The sequence below is a fragment of the Anarhichas minor genome, unplaced genomic scaffold (assembly GCF_050575085.1).
Source record: "Anarhichas minor isolate MPS153535 unplaced genomic scaffold, ASM5057508v1 ptg000016l, whole genome shotgun sequence".
In the NCBI taxonomy this organism is placed as follows: Eukaryota; Metazoa; Chordata; class Actinopteri; order Perciformes; family Anarhichadidae; genus Anarhichas; species Anarhichas minor.
Window position 1 is genome coordinate 539319 of NW_027466462.1, and position 18844 is coordinate 558162.

The 18844-nt window shown below is 38.8% G+C and overlaps 2 protein-coding genes across 2 annotated transcripts; both read right to left on the reverse strand.

Annotated features, from left to right (window-relative positions):
• Positions 1 to 163: 163 nt before the first annotated feature.
• On the reverse strand, positions 164 to 10127 carry LOC142950734 (arfaptin-1-like). Its single transcript, XM_076092320.1, has 7 exons — positions 9966 to 10127; positions 7924 to 8014; positions 4535 to 4711; positions 4211 to 4432; positions 3903 to 4060; positions 3264 to 3438; positions 164 to 3172 (listed from the first exon to the last, which is right to left on the reverse strand). The coding sequence occupies exons 2-7, from the start codon at positions 7978 to 7980 to the stop codon at positions 3017 to 3019; spliced, it is 945 nt and encodes a 314-aa protein (XP_075948435.1). The 5' UTR covers positions 7981 to 8014; positions 9966 to 10127; the 3' UTR covers positions 164 to 3016.
• Positions 10128 to 12871: 2744 nt separating this feature from the next.
• ppm1ka (protein phosphatase, Mg2+/Mn2+ dependent 1Ka) lies at positions 12872 to 17269 on the reverse strand. The gene is made up of 8 exons (XM_076092241.1): positions 17171 to 17269; positions 16715 to 16891; positions 15860 to 16032; positions 15680 to 15780; positions 14350 to 14515; positions 13744 to 13888; positions 13527 to 13661; positions 12872 to 13003 (listed from the first exon to the last, which is right to left on the reverse strand). Exons 1-8 carry the CDS (start codon positions 17267 to 17269, stop codon positions 12872 to 12874), a joined length of 1128 nt encoding a protein of 375 aa, XP_075948356.1.
• Positions 17270 to 18844: the final 1575 nt, after the last annotated feature.

Below are 18844 nucleotides of genomic sequence, written 5' to 3' on the forward strand. Positions count from 1 at the left end.
CCATCTTTACTGCCAAAGAAAGTGAGAAAAGCAAAGTGAAGACGACTGTGGAGAGGAAGGTAAAAACGAAACTGTGTGTTTTTGGGAAGCACCCGAAATACTGAAGATTCAATTCTAGTAAGTTAGTTTTGTTTAGACAAAGAAAAAGACAGACATAGTTTTGCTTTCATTATATTTATTTTGCAGTTACATACAAACTTTTCCAACAAGATTAAAATAGTTTAAGTACATTTTGGTCCTTTTTTTGTAATTTATACTTAAAAAAAAAAAGAAGATTCCCCTTTAACCCTTTATTTCTTTGGTCTGTTAGAAGATAGAAGGTGTTGTTCTGAGAGGATTTCTTGAAATGTTTGTTACGAGCATGAGATCAGTCTGTTGGAGGAAAGAACAGCGACACTGAATCACAACAACAATGGTGGAATTCCCCTTAAGGACGATATTCAATTCAGGTCAGGTCAGTTTTTTAAGGTGAGGTTTTGGAGACATTATTGCACAAACCGCACCAACAGTCGTTGCATAGTTGTCGTCGGGTCTGAGGTACGATGACGCAAACAAAAACACATTCACACATGTTAACTAAACGGTGTGAAAGGAGTCGATTCATTATTCAGTATAATAGGAAACATTCAAGGCGGACGATGCTTCGGATAGAGTGCAAAGGAAACGCAGAAAGTGGGCAAAATAACAGCAACATTTTAATTCAACACTGCCTTAAAATTCACCACAAATCAAAGGTGTTTCTGTTATTTTGTCCACCACATGGTCATCAGGATGAACAGCAGAGCCTGCACACGATTTGGTCTCAATCAGAAGGAAATAAACAACAACAAAAGGCAGCACATGTATTCAGTCTTTTAAACTAAACTAAATAGAAATCTCTAATTCAGGGCTAACATTCGACACAATTGCATAGTGTGAAAAAGTGATATATACGTATATTGGTTTTAAACTTAAACGATGGCTAATAATTCCGCTTTCAGTAGCCTTTCTTTACAAATAAACAAGGAAATGAGTGAAAGAAAATGGTACATTTCTAGAAAATGAACGCACGAAACTGGCCACTTATTTGGTTTCTTATTGTGAAGCTGTGTGATTAAATAATTAAAAGTAAACTAAAATGTAACTGGAGTACATTGAGAAGTACCAACGTGTTGGACGCTATTTTAGACGAGTGGATCCAAAAACGTATCGGAAGTTGTGGTTGAGGTTTAAACTTAAAAAGATCTCACATTGTTAGATCGGACAGACAAGAAAAAAACACAAAAACTTTGGCTTCTGTTAAATCGTTGCCTGAAAAATCGTCTACAACCAACTTTTCTTCACCAACAAACGAGGCAACATCGTCGACATACTGCAACATTATCTTGGCTAGACGCAAATGATTGATCTCTTTACGTTGTTGACCATCAACCAACAAAACAAGTCCTGCTGAAACCAAATCTGTGGCTAAGTTAAGTTGACAGACGACCATCAATCAACCATCCAAATGTTCATGTGACAGCCAGTAAATAAACACTAAAACTTTGGCTAATGATGAAACGTTGCCTTAAATATTAACGACAACAACCCCCGTCTTTACCAACGAACAAGGCAACATCATCAGCATACTGCAACATTATTTTGTCCTGTCACAAATTATTGTTCTCTACACATTGTTGAGCATCTTTTTATGTAAACCAGAGGAGCAAACGACCATCAATCAACAAGACTAAAACGAAATCTGTGTCTGGTAAGTTAAGTTGACAGATGGCCACCAATAAACCATCCAAATCTTCCCATAAACGTAAATGGTTACGGATGAAACATTGCCTGAAAGATTGGCTACAACTAACTTTTCCTAACCAACGAACAAGGCAACATCATCAGCATACTGACACACTCTTTTGGTTTGTCACAACTTATTGGTCTCAAGAGGTTGTTGAGTTTCTTTCATTGTAAACCAGAGGAGGAAACGAGCAGCAACCAACCAGAGAGGTGCTGGTGAGACTAAATCTGTGGTAAGTTAAGTTGACAGATGACCATCAATCAAATGTCCAAATCTTTCCACGAGGAGTTGAGGTTGGACAACGTTTCATCAAATCTGAATCCAGTTTCAAATCCGTTCATCAAATTTAATTTGGGTTCAGCATTTGTAACAAAGGTTTAAAGTTACAAAAACATTTTGTTGGCTTTGTGACGCCACAGTACAACAATACTAAGATGTGCTTCTTTTACCTCACAAATAAATCTCAACAAACACTGGCTTGCAGACAACACATTAACAAGAAAACAAAATAAGTTTACTTCATAACTTCCGGCATCACCTTTAATTAAATACAGCTTCATATCATCTGGCAACCGTTTGTAATTTTAACCACTAAGAGACGACAGCGCTGGCTTAAAAATGAGAAGCTTATTAAAAAAAGAACGAGAAGAGACAAAAGATTCATTGTGAGTCCAGGTATTTGGTTGTAGTTGAGGACCCAGATCCAGAAACAAAACGGCCTATCGGAGGTTACAGGAGTGGTGGATTTCTGCCGCTAAAGGAAAAGAGAAGCTGTTTTCCAGCAGTGGTGTTGAGCCACTTCTAGTCGCTCTGAGTTTCTGAGTGCAGCGGCTGAGGATTTTTACAAAGTTCAAAGAAAGGCTTAGTGCCTCTCAGTGGATTATGGATTTACTCCCCAACACTCTGAGACAGAGGCAAGAAATCCAGGAGGGGTGTATGTGTCTCTGTTAAACAGGTCACAAGAACTATACGTCTGTGATTGTAAAGTAAAGAGAGATCACTAGTGTCCTGGATATCAAAATAAGACCTGGAGTGTTGAAATTCCACCTTTTCTAAGCAGGAGACCAACAACATCCAAGATAATTAACTTCCCTCTAAACCCTCGAACTCACTCAGTGTTCCAGAGGTTAGAAATCCATCCCAACCCCACAAGCTCTGCTATAGATAAACTACCTACCTATCCCAAATAGTCACTTCCACCGCGTGCATTTCTAGTCCGTTAATCCCCAAAACATCCGTTATGTAGTCGTGTCAACTCTCCTCCAGCCAGGAGGGGGCGTCCACGCCGGGGTTGTTCTGGTGTTCGGCTGCCCGCCGGACGTTTTGCTGCAGGAAGCTGTGACACGATAAACCGTGAGCGGCCACGGAGCTGTGGAGCAGCCACAGGTGTTTGTGAAGGACTTTCACCTGCAGACGTAAAGTCAACGTCAAATATTAAATATCAACCCCATGATGTCATTTTACAATAACAAACGTTCAATTTGCAGGTTCTTCTCACCTTGTTCTCCTCCAGCAGCTTGACTTTGACGGACAGGTCCTCTCTGATCCTCTGGTACCTGTCCCTCTGGCTCTGGAAGTCTCTCTGGGCCAGCTCCAGTTTGGGCAGAGTGACGGCGTCTCGGGGTCCCAGGTTCAGCTCCTCCAGGTCCACTCGGTACGCGTCGTACTCGATCCTGAGAGAAGTTAAGAGAAGCTTAGATGCATGTTTTACATGTGCAAAGTCAGATAATCATCCAGCTCATACTGGTTTCTTGTGGCAGTTGTTTAGTGTTTCTTTACTGGTCTAAGAACCAGTGGTTGTGAACCAAAGATCTACAGGTAACAGCTGAATCTAAAGTTCAAGACAATTTCCTACATTTCCCAGAATGCCTTACAATGTCGTCCCTCATGCTGCGTTCATATCATATGGGACAAACTATAAAAAAATGAAACATTCCCATGTTTATATCTTCTTCTAATTCAGCTTGTGATATCCCTACATTTCCCAGAATGCCTTGCTGCTTTCTGAGGCCCCAAACCTTCCTTGTGCTAGGTGTGGTTTACTTCTTCATAGGATTTCTCCATGTTTGACAGTCCAACGATGATAAACACAGGTGTGACTCATCCGACAGGAAACAGGAAGTGTGTTTCCACCCACCTGGCGGCCTCGTACTGCTTGGCGCTGATCATGGTGTCCTCCATGGTTTTGTTGACCAGAGTGTTCATGTCGGACGTGAAGGCGTTGACGGACGCCGTCAGAGTGTCACTGCTCTTCGACAGAAACCTCTGAGTGTCTGCGTTCACGCCGAACTCCACCTGACAGGAAGAGAGAGACACAAGCTGACTCATGGCGGCCTGGTGTCTGAAGCTGTGCTAAGATGCTACAAGCTAACCCTCGGGGGAGGGGTTTATCGAACGGTTGCAGCAGCATTATTAGCGAGCAGTGTTGATAGTAATCGGACTCACATGCAGCGTCGGCGTCTTGAGGCTGAGCTCGGCGAAGGTGTCCCCCAGGGTCTTCTGGGTAACCGAGAACTGAGCGAGCTGATTGGCCAGCGTCTTGGCCAGCTTGGTCACGCTGTCGTAGCGCTGCCGGTCGTCTTTGAGCAGCTCGAGGCAACGCTCCAGGTCCAGGTCCACCGTACGGGACCCCTGACCCAGCTTCTCCGACAGAGCCTGTCGAGTGCACTGTAGGAGAGAGAGAGAGAGAGAGAGGGAGAGAGAGAGATAGCGTCATTATCGATCGATCTGATTGGTTATTGATCACCTGACAGTCTGGATCCCTCTCACCTTGTAGGTGGTGATGCTCCACTTGCAGACTCTCTTTAGCTTCTCGCTGGCCGGGTTCTTGCCGTTGCCTTGAACCACCACAGGTCCTGGTTTCTGTGACGTTGCTGGAAGGCCTGGAGCCTCAGCTGGACAGGAAGTGACATCGCCGTCTGTGTGGTTGCAGTTACTGTTTGCTTCCTGTTATAAAATAAATATATTAAAAAAAGGTGCAGAAGGAGGTCAGATGCTTGTTTTAGTCCCACAGGTGAGTCACGGTTCTGGGTTGATGGAGTAACGGTTACAGGGCGTCCAATCAGCTGCAAGACGTCAAGGCCATTAACAACAGAGCAGCTCGTGATTGGAGGGTTTAAAATCATGACATCACCCAGAGATGTTGGACACATCAATATATCTATCAAACCACACGTCAGCTGTTTACAGCTGTAGGAACCCAAAGTAAACAGATTTTACTTTAATATAATGCTAATAAACGGATAACAAGGATGCAGGAACAACTCAATAATGATGCTGAATTGTAAACAGAATTCATGGTTTGTTCGGTCTGTCCGCAAAACAACTTTTAAAATGCTTGTTATCTGAATGGAGCTCTTTGTTTTGTGTTAGTAGTGTTTTTTATAGTATTTTGTGTCTCTTAGGTATTTATTAATTGGACTTTTATGAGTATTGTGTTCTGTGGAAGCCACATGTATGCGTGTCCATTATAAATTCACAGCTCTGTTTTGGATCAAACCCAAACTTGAGGACCAGTGAACTTCACTTTAACTCATCTTCTCCCAGTTGAATTAAAGGCTGGAGAAGCTGGTTTTGACGGCGAGGTTGCAGGTTCAAATCCCGCTCTTCCTCCCCCGTCTGCTGCTGCCCACAATCACCTCAACAGACGATCCGACGTGCACGCAAACAAGAAACACGCTGCACATTTTCCAACTGTGTTTGAAAGCAGCCTCGGTTCCTAGAACAGTGAACCGACAGTAGAGAGGTCAGAGGTCAGGAAATCAAAGCGCCGTGACGACACATCGGAAGGATCACCGTGGGAACCCGGAGCTTATCAGGCAGCCAATCAGAACCCAGATCAAAAGGTTGTGAGGTTGCCACGGAGATGATGGCTCCCTGCCGTGATTGGCAGCTGGCAGAGGAGGTCAGAGGTCACCGGAACACTCGAGAGTCAGGAAATGGTCACCTGACGCAGATGAGAGGTAACGACGCGCGCACACGCGCACACACACTACGGTTGTCAACTGCGATTAACGGAGATTACAAAAACAAATGTCAACACTGGAAGTCGTCCTCCATGTTTTCATTTTCTTCCCAGGATGTGATGTTCAGGCAAATGTGCAGGTTTTTTTAGAAAACACACACACACACACCCACCTGTGGAGGGCTCACCGGGTCGGAGGAATTTGGCTCAAAGCTGTTGTGTCGCATTGAAGAGACAGCAAGGCATGTAGTGACGCGAAGCAAGTCTCTCTCTCACACACACACACACACACACACACACACACACACACACACACACACACACACACACACACACACACACACACACACACACACACCTCTATCCAAAGGTTAGAGAAGCTGCTGTGTGACAGGTAGGTTTCTGGTATTTTCTATGAGCTCTTAAAGGGACAATTCACTTTAAAAACAACGTATTTTGTATTAATCAGTTAATATTTATCTTCAGATGAAAATCATAGTTTTGGGCGTAAAGATGGAAATCAGGCGGCAACCTCCAGTTCTGCAAAGTGAAGTCAATGCTTCACGTGTTAAAGCTGCATTCTCTCTAGTGTCCACCAGGGGGCGACTCCTCTGGTTGTATAGAAGTCTATGAGAAAATGACTCTACTTCTCTCTTGATTTATTACCTCAGTAAACATTGTAAACATGAGTTTATGGTCTCAATCTCTAGTTTCAAGTCTTCTTCAATACAGCATGATGTTCATTTAGTACATTATGGTCCATTTAGAGTCAAACAGACCATAAAGCAGGGGATGCTTTAGGGCGGGGCTACACAGTGATTGACAGGTCTCTATCACGGTGTTGTCCGTGTCAAAGACGGCCAAGATGGTGACGGACAAAAACCAAGATGGTGACGACCATAGACCAAGATTTACTCCGGAGCCAACCAGAATAAAACAGTTACATGACATCTCTTTGTTTAAAAAATAATCCAAATTGATTAAGACAAAACTTCTCTTCATTGCTGCTCTGCACGCAGGTGAGTCACCTGCTCACCACTCCCACTAACCGCCATCACTCCATCACCATTAACCACAACAATGGCCGTCACACAAACCCCTTCACCGTCACCGTTTATCACGCCGGATGGCTTTTGTTGCCGCCACAACCGTCTGATAACATTGTGGAGGCTGAGCCCTTTTCTTTTATCCGGCGGCTGCATAACGTGCGAATGTGTGAAGAAGAAATACATCCAACACACGTCTGCTTTATATTTGTGTACCACGCTGACAACACGAATTATGAGTTAGTAATGTTAACGACCAACAGCCTGCAACCATGCGAGTATACATATATTTATACACACGTTATGTATTTAACATGTGACTGTAGTACACAAGTATTACAACCAAAATCTACTCAAAGTATCACGAGTACAAGTACTTGTTATGGGAACTATATGTTATATTTCACGTTCTAGTAGCAGTAAGTGGAGCTAGTTTATAAACCACCTTATAGAGTGAAGTTTGGTTCCCAACCTAGGGGGTCGGGCCCCTTAAAGGGTCACCGGATAAATGTGAGGGGTCCTGAGATGATTAATGGGAGAGGAGGAGGAGGAGGAGGAGAAGGAGGAGGAGGAGGAGGAGAAGGAGGAGGAGAAGGAGGAGGAGAAGGAGAAGAAGAATTCTGGTAGAAAAAAAATGTATATTACTGATCAAAACATGTTTCAATCATGTTTTCTATGATTTTAGTCTGAATCTTTGAGATAAAAACATAATTTGAACAGATGGGAAATAAATGTGGCATTACAAAGTAAAAGTCTCCAGAAATAAATTTCAAAGTAGTCCTTTAAAAAAAATGATATATATATATATATATATATATATATATATATATATATATATATATATATATATATATATATATATATATATATATATATATATATATATATATATATATATATATATATATATATATATATATTATTATTATGTATTAAACTATATTGATTCATATACATTGATTTATATATTTATTACCTCTTATTTATTACATAGCCATATTTATGTGTATTTATTTATTGAACTATAATAAACTCATCTATATATCTGTTGTCTCGTTTATTTATTATAGGCATTTTTATTCATTTATAAGTGTATTTATTTATTTTCTTGCATTTTGCAGATTAAAAACAATATATTAATATCTCACCCTCGGAGGAGTCTCCTCCTCTGTGACGCCTTCTCTCGGCTCCACCTCCTCCATCATCTGACTCCTCCCACTTATCCTCTTCAACTTCCTCCTGAAGACAATAACAGAAGAATGAATTGTTATAAACTGTATGTATATAGATGTTTAGATGCGTGTTATTATATCGGTGGGTTCATTCTCACTGCCTTGAAAGTATTGTGTTACTACGAAGAGGTTATCTCTTTGTTTAACATATTATAAATTTAACCTTTTATACATGTGTTTATATTTATTACATGTTGGTCTAGAGCTGAGATGAAGAGAGAGTAATGTCAGACAGTGACACCTAGTGGTGAAAAGGCAGAAGTACACAACTCCGACATCACATTACAGGAGGTCTGCTTCATTAAACTTTATTTAACTTTTATTAAAGCACAGCAGACGCTCAGCTTCCTGTCATCTATCTCTGTATGGAGACCAAACACTGCCTAATAATGCAGCGTGGATCGCCAAAATAAAAGTCCAACAGAGTAAAACATCTTTTAAACACAGACTGTCACTGAAGAGGTCTTTTCTGTGCCGTTATTTTACCTCTGTCTTCTGTAACATGATGTGTGTTTATGTTTTAACCGCCTGGACTGACTGTTGTGTTAATGAGAATACATTAACATCTGGCAGCAACAGGTGAAAATTATTAGAGATGTTTTGATTCCATTTTAAATTCTGATACATGAATTTGTGTCTCGGCTGAGGACCAATCTGATACCAGTGCGTTAATAACTAAAATATATGTATATATTATTATTTGTTAACATAACAGCTGTGTATCACTAACCTTGTATTTGATATGATTGATATAATTGTTTTTTTTTGTAGTTTTTATTTTATTTTTACAAATTCAAACAAAACAGAACTGTCTTTTTTTACTTTATATTTTACTTTTACATTTTTAACAAAATAAAACTGTTTTTTTTACTTTATATTTTATTTTTATATTTTAACAAAATAAAACTTTTTTTTACTTTATATTTTAAATCGGAGGCATTTGTCGCTGTGAATAAATAAGAGTTAATGTTTACTACTGAACCTCTTTCCTGTCAGACGTAATAAATACAACTTCATTTACAGTAAGTACAAAGTACAAACTCCCCTAAAGTTTATTGATGAGTAACATATAAAGAAAAGGTTGAGCTTTGATCTCTTAAAGTCAAATATGCAGACGACAAACTATTTTACATCTGCTTTAAAATACAGTGAAGGTTTGACATACTGCGAGTTTGATGTGTGTACATGAAGATATGAGGAAAACTACTTTAAATATTAAAATGAGCTCATCTCTGCTGTACTTCTGCTTATCTACAGGAAGATAAATGTAACTTCTGCTCACAACAAAGTGAGTAAACTCTGCTGTAACACATTAAAGTCTCTTTAACTTACTGTTGGTTTCATGCATGTGGAGCCTGTATTTAGTTTGTTTTCATGACACTTTTTAAATCCATAATAAAGTAACTAGTTACTAATTCTGTCTGATAAAAGGTAGTAAAAAGTACAATATGTACCTCTGAGATGTAGTACAGTAAAAAGTACAATATGTACCTCTGAGATGTAGTACAGTAAAAAGTACAATATGTACCTCTGAGATGTAGTACAGTAAAAAGTACAATATGTACCTCTGAGATGTAGTACAGTAAAATGTACAATATTTACTTCTGAGATGTGGTGGAGTAAAAGTACCTCAAATGAGTAGAGTACTTGTGTAAATGTACTTAGTTACTTTCCACAGCCTCCAAAGTGACACAGTGCATTAGGTTAGGTTGTTTGTACCTAATAAAGTGGTAAAAGTTGAGCTTGTTGTTGTTTTAAGTTTACGTTACTAAATACTTTGTGTTCCCTTAAGAACCAGGTAAACTCTGCTGCTATTTAAACTATTTCTACACGTAAAGAAGTGTTAATAAATTAATTCATAACCAGTTTCAGCTCGTTAAAGGTAAATAAACGGTGTTTAACTACCTTTAATGAGGTGTTACCGGCTAAAAACAAACATTGTAAACGTTTTTTTTTACCTTCACAGCGTTAAAAACAAACTTCTTTCTTCTTCACACCGTCAGTTTCTCTTCTCTGTTAACTCTTCATTCCTAAAAGTGACAAAATAAACCAGACTCCGTTTAAAAAGTTAACAAGTTAAAGCGAGGAAGAGTCTCAGACACCCGGAAGTGTTTTCTAGCCGTTTGTTTCTCAGAGGGCGCTCGATTTGTCGTCACGGTGCGTACCGGATGGGCGGTGATAACCACAGGATGTACCCGGAAGTTATTTCAAGTTAAAATTGTTATATTTATATGCACATATGTCTTGGGGTGGGCTACAGTACTTGACACCACTGTAGCCCACCCCAAGGCATACGTGCATATAAATATATATATATAAAGTATTTTTTGTTTTACATGTTATGTGTTATACTAAATGCATGCATAAACAAATAATAAAATATTTAAAATTTGAAAAGAATAATATATCTTAGTTAGAGTAAAAGACTATAGAAATAAGATGGGAAAACGTAATCCTATTTGCTGATAAATATGCAAATACACACTATAAATTTCCGATAAAGAACTTTTGCACTAATAAGGAAACCTATTAAAGTTATTAATGTGTTGCTTTAAATGTCTCTATTAACTATGTAAGTAAACAACAAAAACATAATAATCAAAACATTGCTGTTTCTTCTTTCTTTCTGCCTTTTTTAAAGTTATGAGTGTAATATTTAAAACGAGGTGTACTGAACATTACCGCCTCCAGAGGGCGCTGGTGACACATCACACTTTATTCATATTGACACCATAAATATCTGATGCATTTCTGTGTTCAGTTAACAAAATAAAAGTCTTTGTCCAAAGATAAAACACTCTCAATACTTTTATATCTTTCTGGCTCTTCAGTTTGTTTTTTGCATTGCATTGTGGGACAACAGAGAGCTCATTAGCATATTTTGAGTCCACATATTAATGTCACTTTTTCACAGTAAGAATTACTGCATGCACAGCTTAATAACAGTCATAATAGTCTTTATTTGTAGAGCACATGTCATGCAAAGACGCAGCTAAAAACAACAACATCACAAAACAACAAAACATAAACAATGACGTTAAATTAAAAGCCAAATTAAAATGAATTGCTCTTTTAGGGAAATAAAAACAGGGACAACTTGTTAAAGAGTTGAGTTTCACAGAGTTTCATATATATGTATAAATATATCTATATATATATATGTGTATCAATATATATGTATATGTGTATATCAATATATATGTATAAATATATCTATATATGTGTATATCAATATATATGTATAATAATGTAAATGTAAAATAAACACCAGGAATGAAACCAATGTATTAATTTCTGAGCTTTTTATATGTAATTTGATACCAATATACACACACACACACACACACTCACACACACACACACAAAGTTACTGACATCACACATTTCATGAAGGTCAACACACACGCAGGCGGTCACGGTTTTCTGGCTCAAGTTCTAGTGTGTGTGTGTGCGCGTGTGTGTGTGTGTGTGCGTGTGCGTGTGTGTGTGTGTGTGTGTGTGTGTGTGTGTGTGTGTGTGTGTGTTATTGATACCTGAACGCATGTCACACAGATTCCTGCTGGTCATCTGAGAAGGAAATCAGCTGATTTTTGTAACAAATTCCGATGAATACTGTCACCGATGAAGTACCTGCTGTACTGTCAGATACTTTACTAATACCACACTGTACAAATACTCTGTTCCAGTAAAAGTACCTCACAAAGCTACTTCAGTAAAAGTACTTTCCAGCGCGGCTGTTTAAAAAGAGTCAACAGCAGAAACAGAGAAGTTGAACTTGTCAGACTTTATTCGTCCAGAGAGTCTCCACAGGAGGTCAGGGGTCAGGGGTCAACGTCTGGTGGAGGATTCAGAAAACACTCGGACACAAGAGGACGTTTGATCTTCTAGTTAAGATCTAGAAATGTTTTCCTCCTCAGGCCTCTCAAAGTCTAAAATATTATATATTTGAGAAAATACTCAAAAAACTCAGACAGAGTTTTTTTGTCACTTTAAAAGTCTGGATCAAACTCTTTGCACCAAAGACGCAAATTTGTGACTTTTTTTATTGCAAATGTATGACTTCATAAACTCAGACATTTTGAATTTTCCACCTCTCCCGGCTCTGTAATTATTATTCTATTAAAACTACATTGGCCCAAACTCGTCATTGGTGGTTTAATTACTGTATGTACTATTACATTTCTGCTCATATGTTTAATTTTAAAGACTTTTAGAGGCCTGAGGAGAAAAACATGCAGATTTTAACAAGAAAAAAGCAAACTTTTGAGGAAATAAAAAGATAACTTTTGCATAATAGAAACATTTTTCTTTGATTATTTTACAAAGGCACATTTGGCTACAAGCTCTTTTACAGCAAAGCTCTGTGAACAGTTATATAAATAAAACATGACGGAACAATAAACAGTTATTGGCAGCTTTTACTTTGGCTTTTTTTGTCAGATGTGATGTTTCTTTTGGTTATTTCTGACATTAAATTGGTGCATTTGATCTTTTACGTGTGTTATGATTTAGCTCACCAACTTAAAAAAGTAATTTAAAAAAAATAGAAACTCAAATCTAAACTTTCTTTCTGACCGAACAGTCAAATTTGGGAATTTTGGCGTAAAATTTCTCAGCAAATCTTCACAATGTGACAAAATGTTGAACGTTTAAAGAACACAGATAAACAAACAAAGACACAAACAAACCTCTCAGTATGTACAACATATTAAAACACTTAAGCCCTAAAGCGTCAATTTAGGGGGTTTCACAGATCATTTGGCTCATTTTGAGGATATAACAATGACGTAATTGTGATGTTTAGTGTGTGTGTGTGTGTGTGTGTGTGTGTGTGTGTGTGTGTATGTGTGTGTGTGTGTGTCGTCTATGCCCATCTCCCACTTGAGCTGAAGGTTCGGCTCATGCTGTAGACGGCGGTGGAGCTCTGGTGTTTCCCCCAGGCTCCGAACGGGACCACGATGATGGTGGCGTTGTCCTCCGAGCCATACTGCAGCGCCTAAAAAAATAATTATTTATGGTCTGTTTGACTCTAAATGGACCATAATTTACTAAATGAACATCATGCTGTATTGAAGAAGACTTGAAACTAGAGATTGAGACCATAAACTCATGTCTACAATGTTTACTGAGGTAATAAATCAAGAGAGAAGTAGAGTCATTTTCTCATAGACTTCTATACAACCAGAGGAGTCGCCCCCTGGTGGACACTAGAGAGAATGCAGCTTTAACACATGAAGCATCGGATTCTCTCAGCAGATATTATCAGAGATTATTATTATGAAAACCTAAAAAAAGTTAACCTACGTTGGAGGTTTATTTTGAAAAGACTCTATGCATCTTAGGAGTGAACTCTGTATATTTCCACTGATGTTTATTTTGAAAAGACACTAACGAGCGGAAACTGTAGTTTCCTCCTTCCTACTGTTGATCTTGACGAACCACCTCCTAATATTCTGATGGATGTAGATATTATTTTCAGTCAAATTTGTGCTTCATTTGGATGAAAACGTCTCCGGTACCTGCTGAGCGATGACGTCAGCGGCCTCTGTGGGGTCTTGGCACTGGTTGATGACATCACAGATCTCCTGGTCGCTCAGCAGGAAGTTGATGCCGTCGGTGGTCAGGGCCAGGAAGGAGTCGTTGGCGTGCTGGACCTGCAGAGACCAGGATTCTCACATATGATCTTTAACCCATCGATGAATGTGTAAACGTTGAATGTGTTTTGGGGGGACTCACGGTGAGTCGCCGGGTGTCCGGCTCTGCGATGACGCCGCTGGCCTTCAGGTGGAAGTCTCCGATGCTGCGCGACATGGCGAGCCGGCCGTTAACGTTGGCCTCACCGACGCTGTTCCACGTCACGAAGCCGCCGAACCTCTGGATCCTGAACACACGAAGTACATTTACTCAAGTATACTTGTACTTTACTTGAGTAATTTCATACTACTTCCTGATTCTCCTCCAGTACATCTGACTTTCTTTCTCTATTAATTATATTTTTAATTTATATTCTCATACTTGTTTTTTTAAAGGTTTTTTAAATCTTAAAATCGTTTAATTAAATTTTTGGGATTCTATTATTTTATATTGTTGTTTTTCAATACCATCCATAATAATAATAATTATTATTATATCTCAGAGATAAATACTGTAGTTTTTACTAAAATCCTCACTTCTTAAGCTAAATAAGCCTGTTGGAGATACGAGGTTCTCACAGGCCAGCGATGCTACAAACATGTGATGATCTTATAATATATTGGGTCTGCACACATATTATTAAAGCACTGTAGTACTAGTAGTCATAGTACTAGTAACAGTAGTCATAGTACCAGTCTTGGTGTGTACCTGTGTCTCTCCTCCTTGAGGTCAGGTGTGTGGTCTTTGGTGAGCTTGTTGGCTCCTCCCTTCCTGCACAACAACGCTCGGCTGTCGCCGGCGCTACCGACCACCAGCTCCACACCGTCACGTAGCAGAGCAACCGTCGCCGTAGTGCCGGCTGTCAGGAAGCAGGCTGAGGAGGAAGATGGAGGGAGATGGCCGTTCAATGACAATTTAGTATTTAGCATTAGCATTTATTTTGTAGTATTACAGATGCAGTACTTTTAAATTTGTTTTCTTTTTTGTTTGTTTGTTGGTACAGTATTATGATGGATACATTATATTAGAATATTGTCACGTTAAATAAAGTGGTTTCACTTTTAATATTTTATGAACTGAAATGTTGATCAATCTGCACTGTAAAAATAAATAAATACATAAAATTAAATTAAGTTTTCTCTTTCTGATTTACATTCTATATCTAAAGGAATAATTTGCAGAGAAATTAAAATATAGTCAAAACAAAAACACCAAAACAAACATCCATAAGGAACAATGGAAGAGAGTGGATGTTGTACTACGTTGTTACTGAAGTTTTTGCAATTATGTTTTTCCGTTTTGTTTTATTACGTTAGACTGTTACGTCAAATTGTACATTGTTATGTTGCATTGTTGCGTTACGTTGTTGCGTTACGTTGTTGCGTTACGTTGTTGCGTTACGTTGTTGCGTTACGTTGTTGCGTTACGTTGTTGCGTTACATTGTTGCGTTACATTGTTGCGTTACATTGTTGCGTTACGTTGTTGCATTACATTGTTGCGTTACTTTGCTTCGTTACATTGTTGTACTACGTTGTTACTGAAGTTTTTGCAATTATGTTTTTCCGTTTTGTTTTATTACGTTAGACTGTTACGTCAAATTGTACATTGTTACGTTGCATTGTTATGGTACGTTGTTGCATTACGTTGCTGAGTTATGTTATTACAATGTTACATTACGTTGTTATGTTGCATTGTTACTATAACTTATTACTACGCTGTTACACTTTTACTTTAACATAAACCACGACCTTTGTTTGACCTTATTCAAGTAGTTTTGTAGCCTTAACCTAACTAATCATCCACAGCGTTACTATATCCCATTGTTTGTAGAAACAATGCAAAACATTTTAAGTGGGTTGGACAGAGAACACTGAACCCAAAATTATAATGTTTAGAAATGTTCTTGTTGAAATTGTGTAATATTTGTATTTGTGTCCGTCCTGGTTGTTGTTGCTGTCCAGCGTCTTGTCAAGTAGTAAATACAGCATGTACTCATAAAATGTATTACTATAGTTTACTTGTGTGTGTGTGTCTCACCGTTGTTAAAGTATCTGAGGTGTGTGAGTAGAGCCTTGTCAACGTCTAAAAAGGCTTTCTTTAGAACTTTCTCCAGGTCGTCCTCGTCCTCCAGAGCGTCTCTGTTCAAAAACACTCTCATGTTGCAAAGTGTAACAGTTTAAATGTCGTGTTATCAATATTATCGTACTAATATCTAACCTGATGAACTTCTCCATGAAGGTGTAGCAGTAGTTGGCGGCGTGCGGACCGCCGTGACCGTCGAACACGGCGAAGTACAGCAGGTTGTCATGGATACGGGCGACACGGAGACGATCCTCGTTCTGCTTCCTGAGACCCAAAACAGAAGCACTGCCGACCCAGGACAGACTGACCTGAGAGGGTTCATCGGGTCAGCCGCTGTTCATCTATTCATACGTATTCATATAATCCATCCATCCATTCATTCATTCACTCATATAATCAATCCATCCATCAGTCCATCCGTCCATCCAACCATCATCCATCCGTCCATCCGTCCATCCAACCATCATCCATCTGTCCATTCGTCCATCCAACCATCATCCATCTGTCCATTCGTTCATCCAACCATCCATCATCCATCCATCCTTCCATCATTCCATCCATCCATCATTCATTCATATAATCCATCCATCCATCCGTCCATCCAACCATCATCCATCCGTTCATCCAACCATCATCCATCCGTTCATCCATCCATCATTCCATCCTTCCGCCCATCCATCCTTCCATCCATCCATCTTTCATCCAACCATCCATAATCCATCATCCATCCATCATTCCATCCTTCCGCCCATCCATCCATCCATCCACTCATTCATCCATCTATTTATTATTCATTCATTCATTTATTCAACCATATAGCCAAATATTCATTCATCCATTCATCATTGAATCCATTAATGTATCTATTCTTTTATCCATTTACTCATCTATTCACCCTTTAATCCATCATTGTCTCCATTCATTGATCTGCTCACTCATTCATTCATCTGTTGATCAATTCATCCATCATCCATCCATCCATCCAGTTACCTGTGGAATTGGTTTTCCATATCTGATGCTGGAGGGCAGCAGTACCGGTTCTTCTATCCTGTTGTCCCAGATACCGAATGAGTCCCAGGTGACCGGCCGGCCGCTGCCGTCGCTGTCGAAGCGATTCGACCCGCTGACCCGCCGCACGCCCGCACCCCCGAACAAAGCTCCGCCCACCTGCAGGGCGACCAATCAGACGTTAACTATCAATGGTATTAAAGTCAGGTTAGTGTTTTGAATGTTCTGAATGTTCTGAATGAATTGCCTAAAACGATGTAACACATACAAGGTGAGCGTGGCTGATGTTCAGTGGTGGAAGAAGTAATACTGAAGTAAAAGTAAAAAATACCACAGGCTACAAAGGCTCCATTAGTAAAGTACTGATACTATAAGTATTATCAACAAAATGTACTAAAAGTGTCAAAGTTGTACTAAAGTACTTGACTGTAGATTGACCTGTCCAGCAGCTGTGGAAGTTTCTCGTACGGTGAGGAAGGTTTGTCTGACGGTGGAGCGACCACATCGCAGCAGATTGAGCAGAACTGGAGATGACATGACTGTGAAGGAAACACCTGGACGGGCAGCGGGTTTCTGAAACACAAACATGATGTAGTCGTAGGAAACAGAGCTCAGAATCACATCTTCAAAAGTACTTGTTTTGTCCTAAGCCCAAAGATATGCTAACGATATAAAACAGAAAAGCGGCACATCCTTGCGTTTAATCAGTGGTGGAAATACTCTACTGCAAGTAAAAGTCCTGCATTCCAAACCTTACTTCAGTAAAAGTACGTATCAGACAGATATGAAAGTATTCATTGTGCAGTTAAAGGTCCAGGGCTCAGGTTTCCCAGCAGTCCATCAGGTTTCTGTGTATAAATAGATTCTACAGTATGTTGGACTGTTGCAGGTCGACAGGTTTAAGGTTTCCCTTCAGCTGGTGTGACAGAAGTTTAACGACATGTTAAAGTCTTAACTGTCCTTAAATGTGACGAACTTGTCTTATCGTCTTAACGTCGCCCGATATCAGAATTTAGGAATAAGAGCCAGAGTTTTAGTATTATATCTGATGTTGTGTCTCGTGTTTTCAGCTTTGTGGCGATGCATCTTTATTTATAAAGTTCATTTATCTGAAGACGAAGGAGGGTTTTCTCTGCAGGTCATTAGGTTTCTGGAGCTTTTATTTTGAAGGATGGGTACTACTAATGCTTTAATAAAGTTCTTTGAAAACAAGAAACACAAAATTAGACACTAGTACTCTGATCCTTTACTAAAGTAAAAGTAGCAATGCCACCGAGTAGATAATACTTTTTAAAGTACAAGTACAAAAGTATAATTATTGATGCATTAATGTGTTCATCAGCTATAATGTTGCAGCTGGTAAAGGTGGAGTTAATTTTAACACCTTTATACTTAGCTTACTTGAGAATATCCCCCCTTAATTTATCTTATAAAAATAAATAATATTATATAATATGAATATATAACTAAAGTTGTGAAAGTAACTTAAGTTATCAGATAAATATAGTGAAGTAAAAAGCAATATATTTCTTTCTGAGATGTAGTGGAGTAGAAGTACAAAGTAGCAGGAAATGGAAAGACTCAAGTAAAGTACGACTAAATCAAAATTGTACTTGAGTACAGTACTTTAAGTCGTCACCTTTACTCCTTTTCCCTGTGACGCGGTCTTTACCTCTTACCGTGTAAATACACCTGTGTTGGTAATCAATACTAATACAACGCGTATTGCTTCACCAACTGCTGATGGATCTGTATCGAAACACACGTCAGAGGGTTAAGAGTTCGTAATCAGTGTGAAGTGACCTTTATGGTCAGAACAGTTCGTACACTGAGACACATGTGACCGGCTGGTGTTGACAAAACACAACAACGCACATGAGTAGATGATAGGGTTACACACTGACCCACATACCGCATATAACAATTAATGATCGGCATATTTTTTAATGGAATTCATGCCGATCAATCATATATGTATGTACAGTATATATATGTATATATATATATATATATATATATATATATATATATATATATATATATATATATATATATATATATATATATAACATATATATTATATTCTTTTATTTAAAGTAACATTAGATGGAA

Excerpts from the sequence above, each read along its gene's own strand:
- LOC142950734 (XM_076092320.1), bottom strand. The coding sequence starts at position 7,980 with ATGATGGAGGAGGTGGAGCCGAGAGAAGGCGTCACAGAGGAGGAGACT. Across the intron at positions 3,439-3,902 it reads AAGCAGTACGAGGCCGCCAG|GATCGAGTACGACGCGTACC; the intron begins GTGGGTGGAAAC and ends AACTTCTCTCAG. Across the intron at positions 3,173-3,263 it reads AGCTGCTGGAGGAGAACAAG|GTGAAAGTCCTTCACAAACA; the intron begins GTGAGAAGAACC and ends TTACGTCTGCAG.
- ppm1ka (XM_076092241.1), bottom strand. The coding sequence starts at position 17,269 with ATGTCATCTCCAGTTCTGCTCAATCTGCTGCGATGTGGTCGCTCCACC. Across the intron at positions 16,033-16,714 it reads ATGGAAAACCAATTCCACAG|GTCAGTCTGTCCTGGGTCGG; the intron begins GTAACTGGATGG and ends GAACCCTCTCAG. Across the intron at positions 13,662-13,743 it reads CGGACACCCGGCGACTCACC|GTCCAGCACGCCAACGACTC; the intron begins GTGAGTCCCCCC and ends TGGTCTCTGCAG.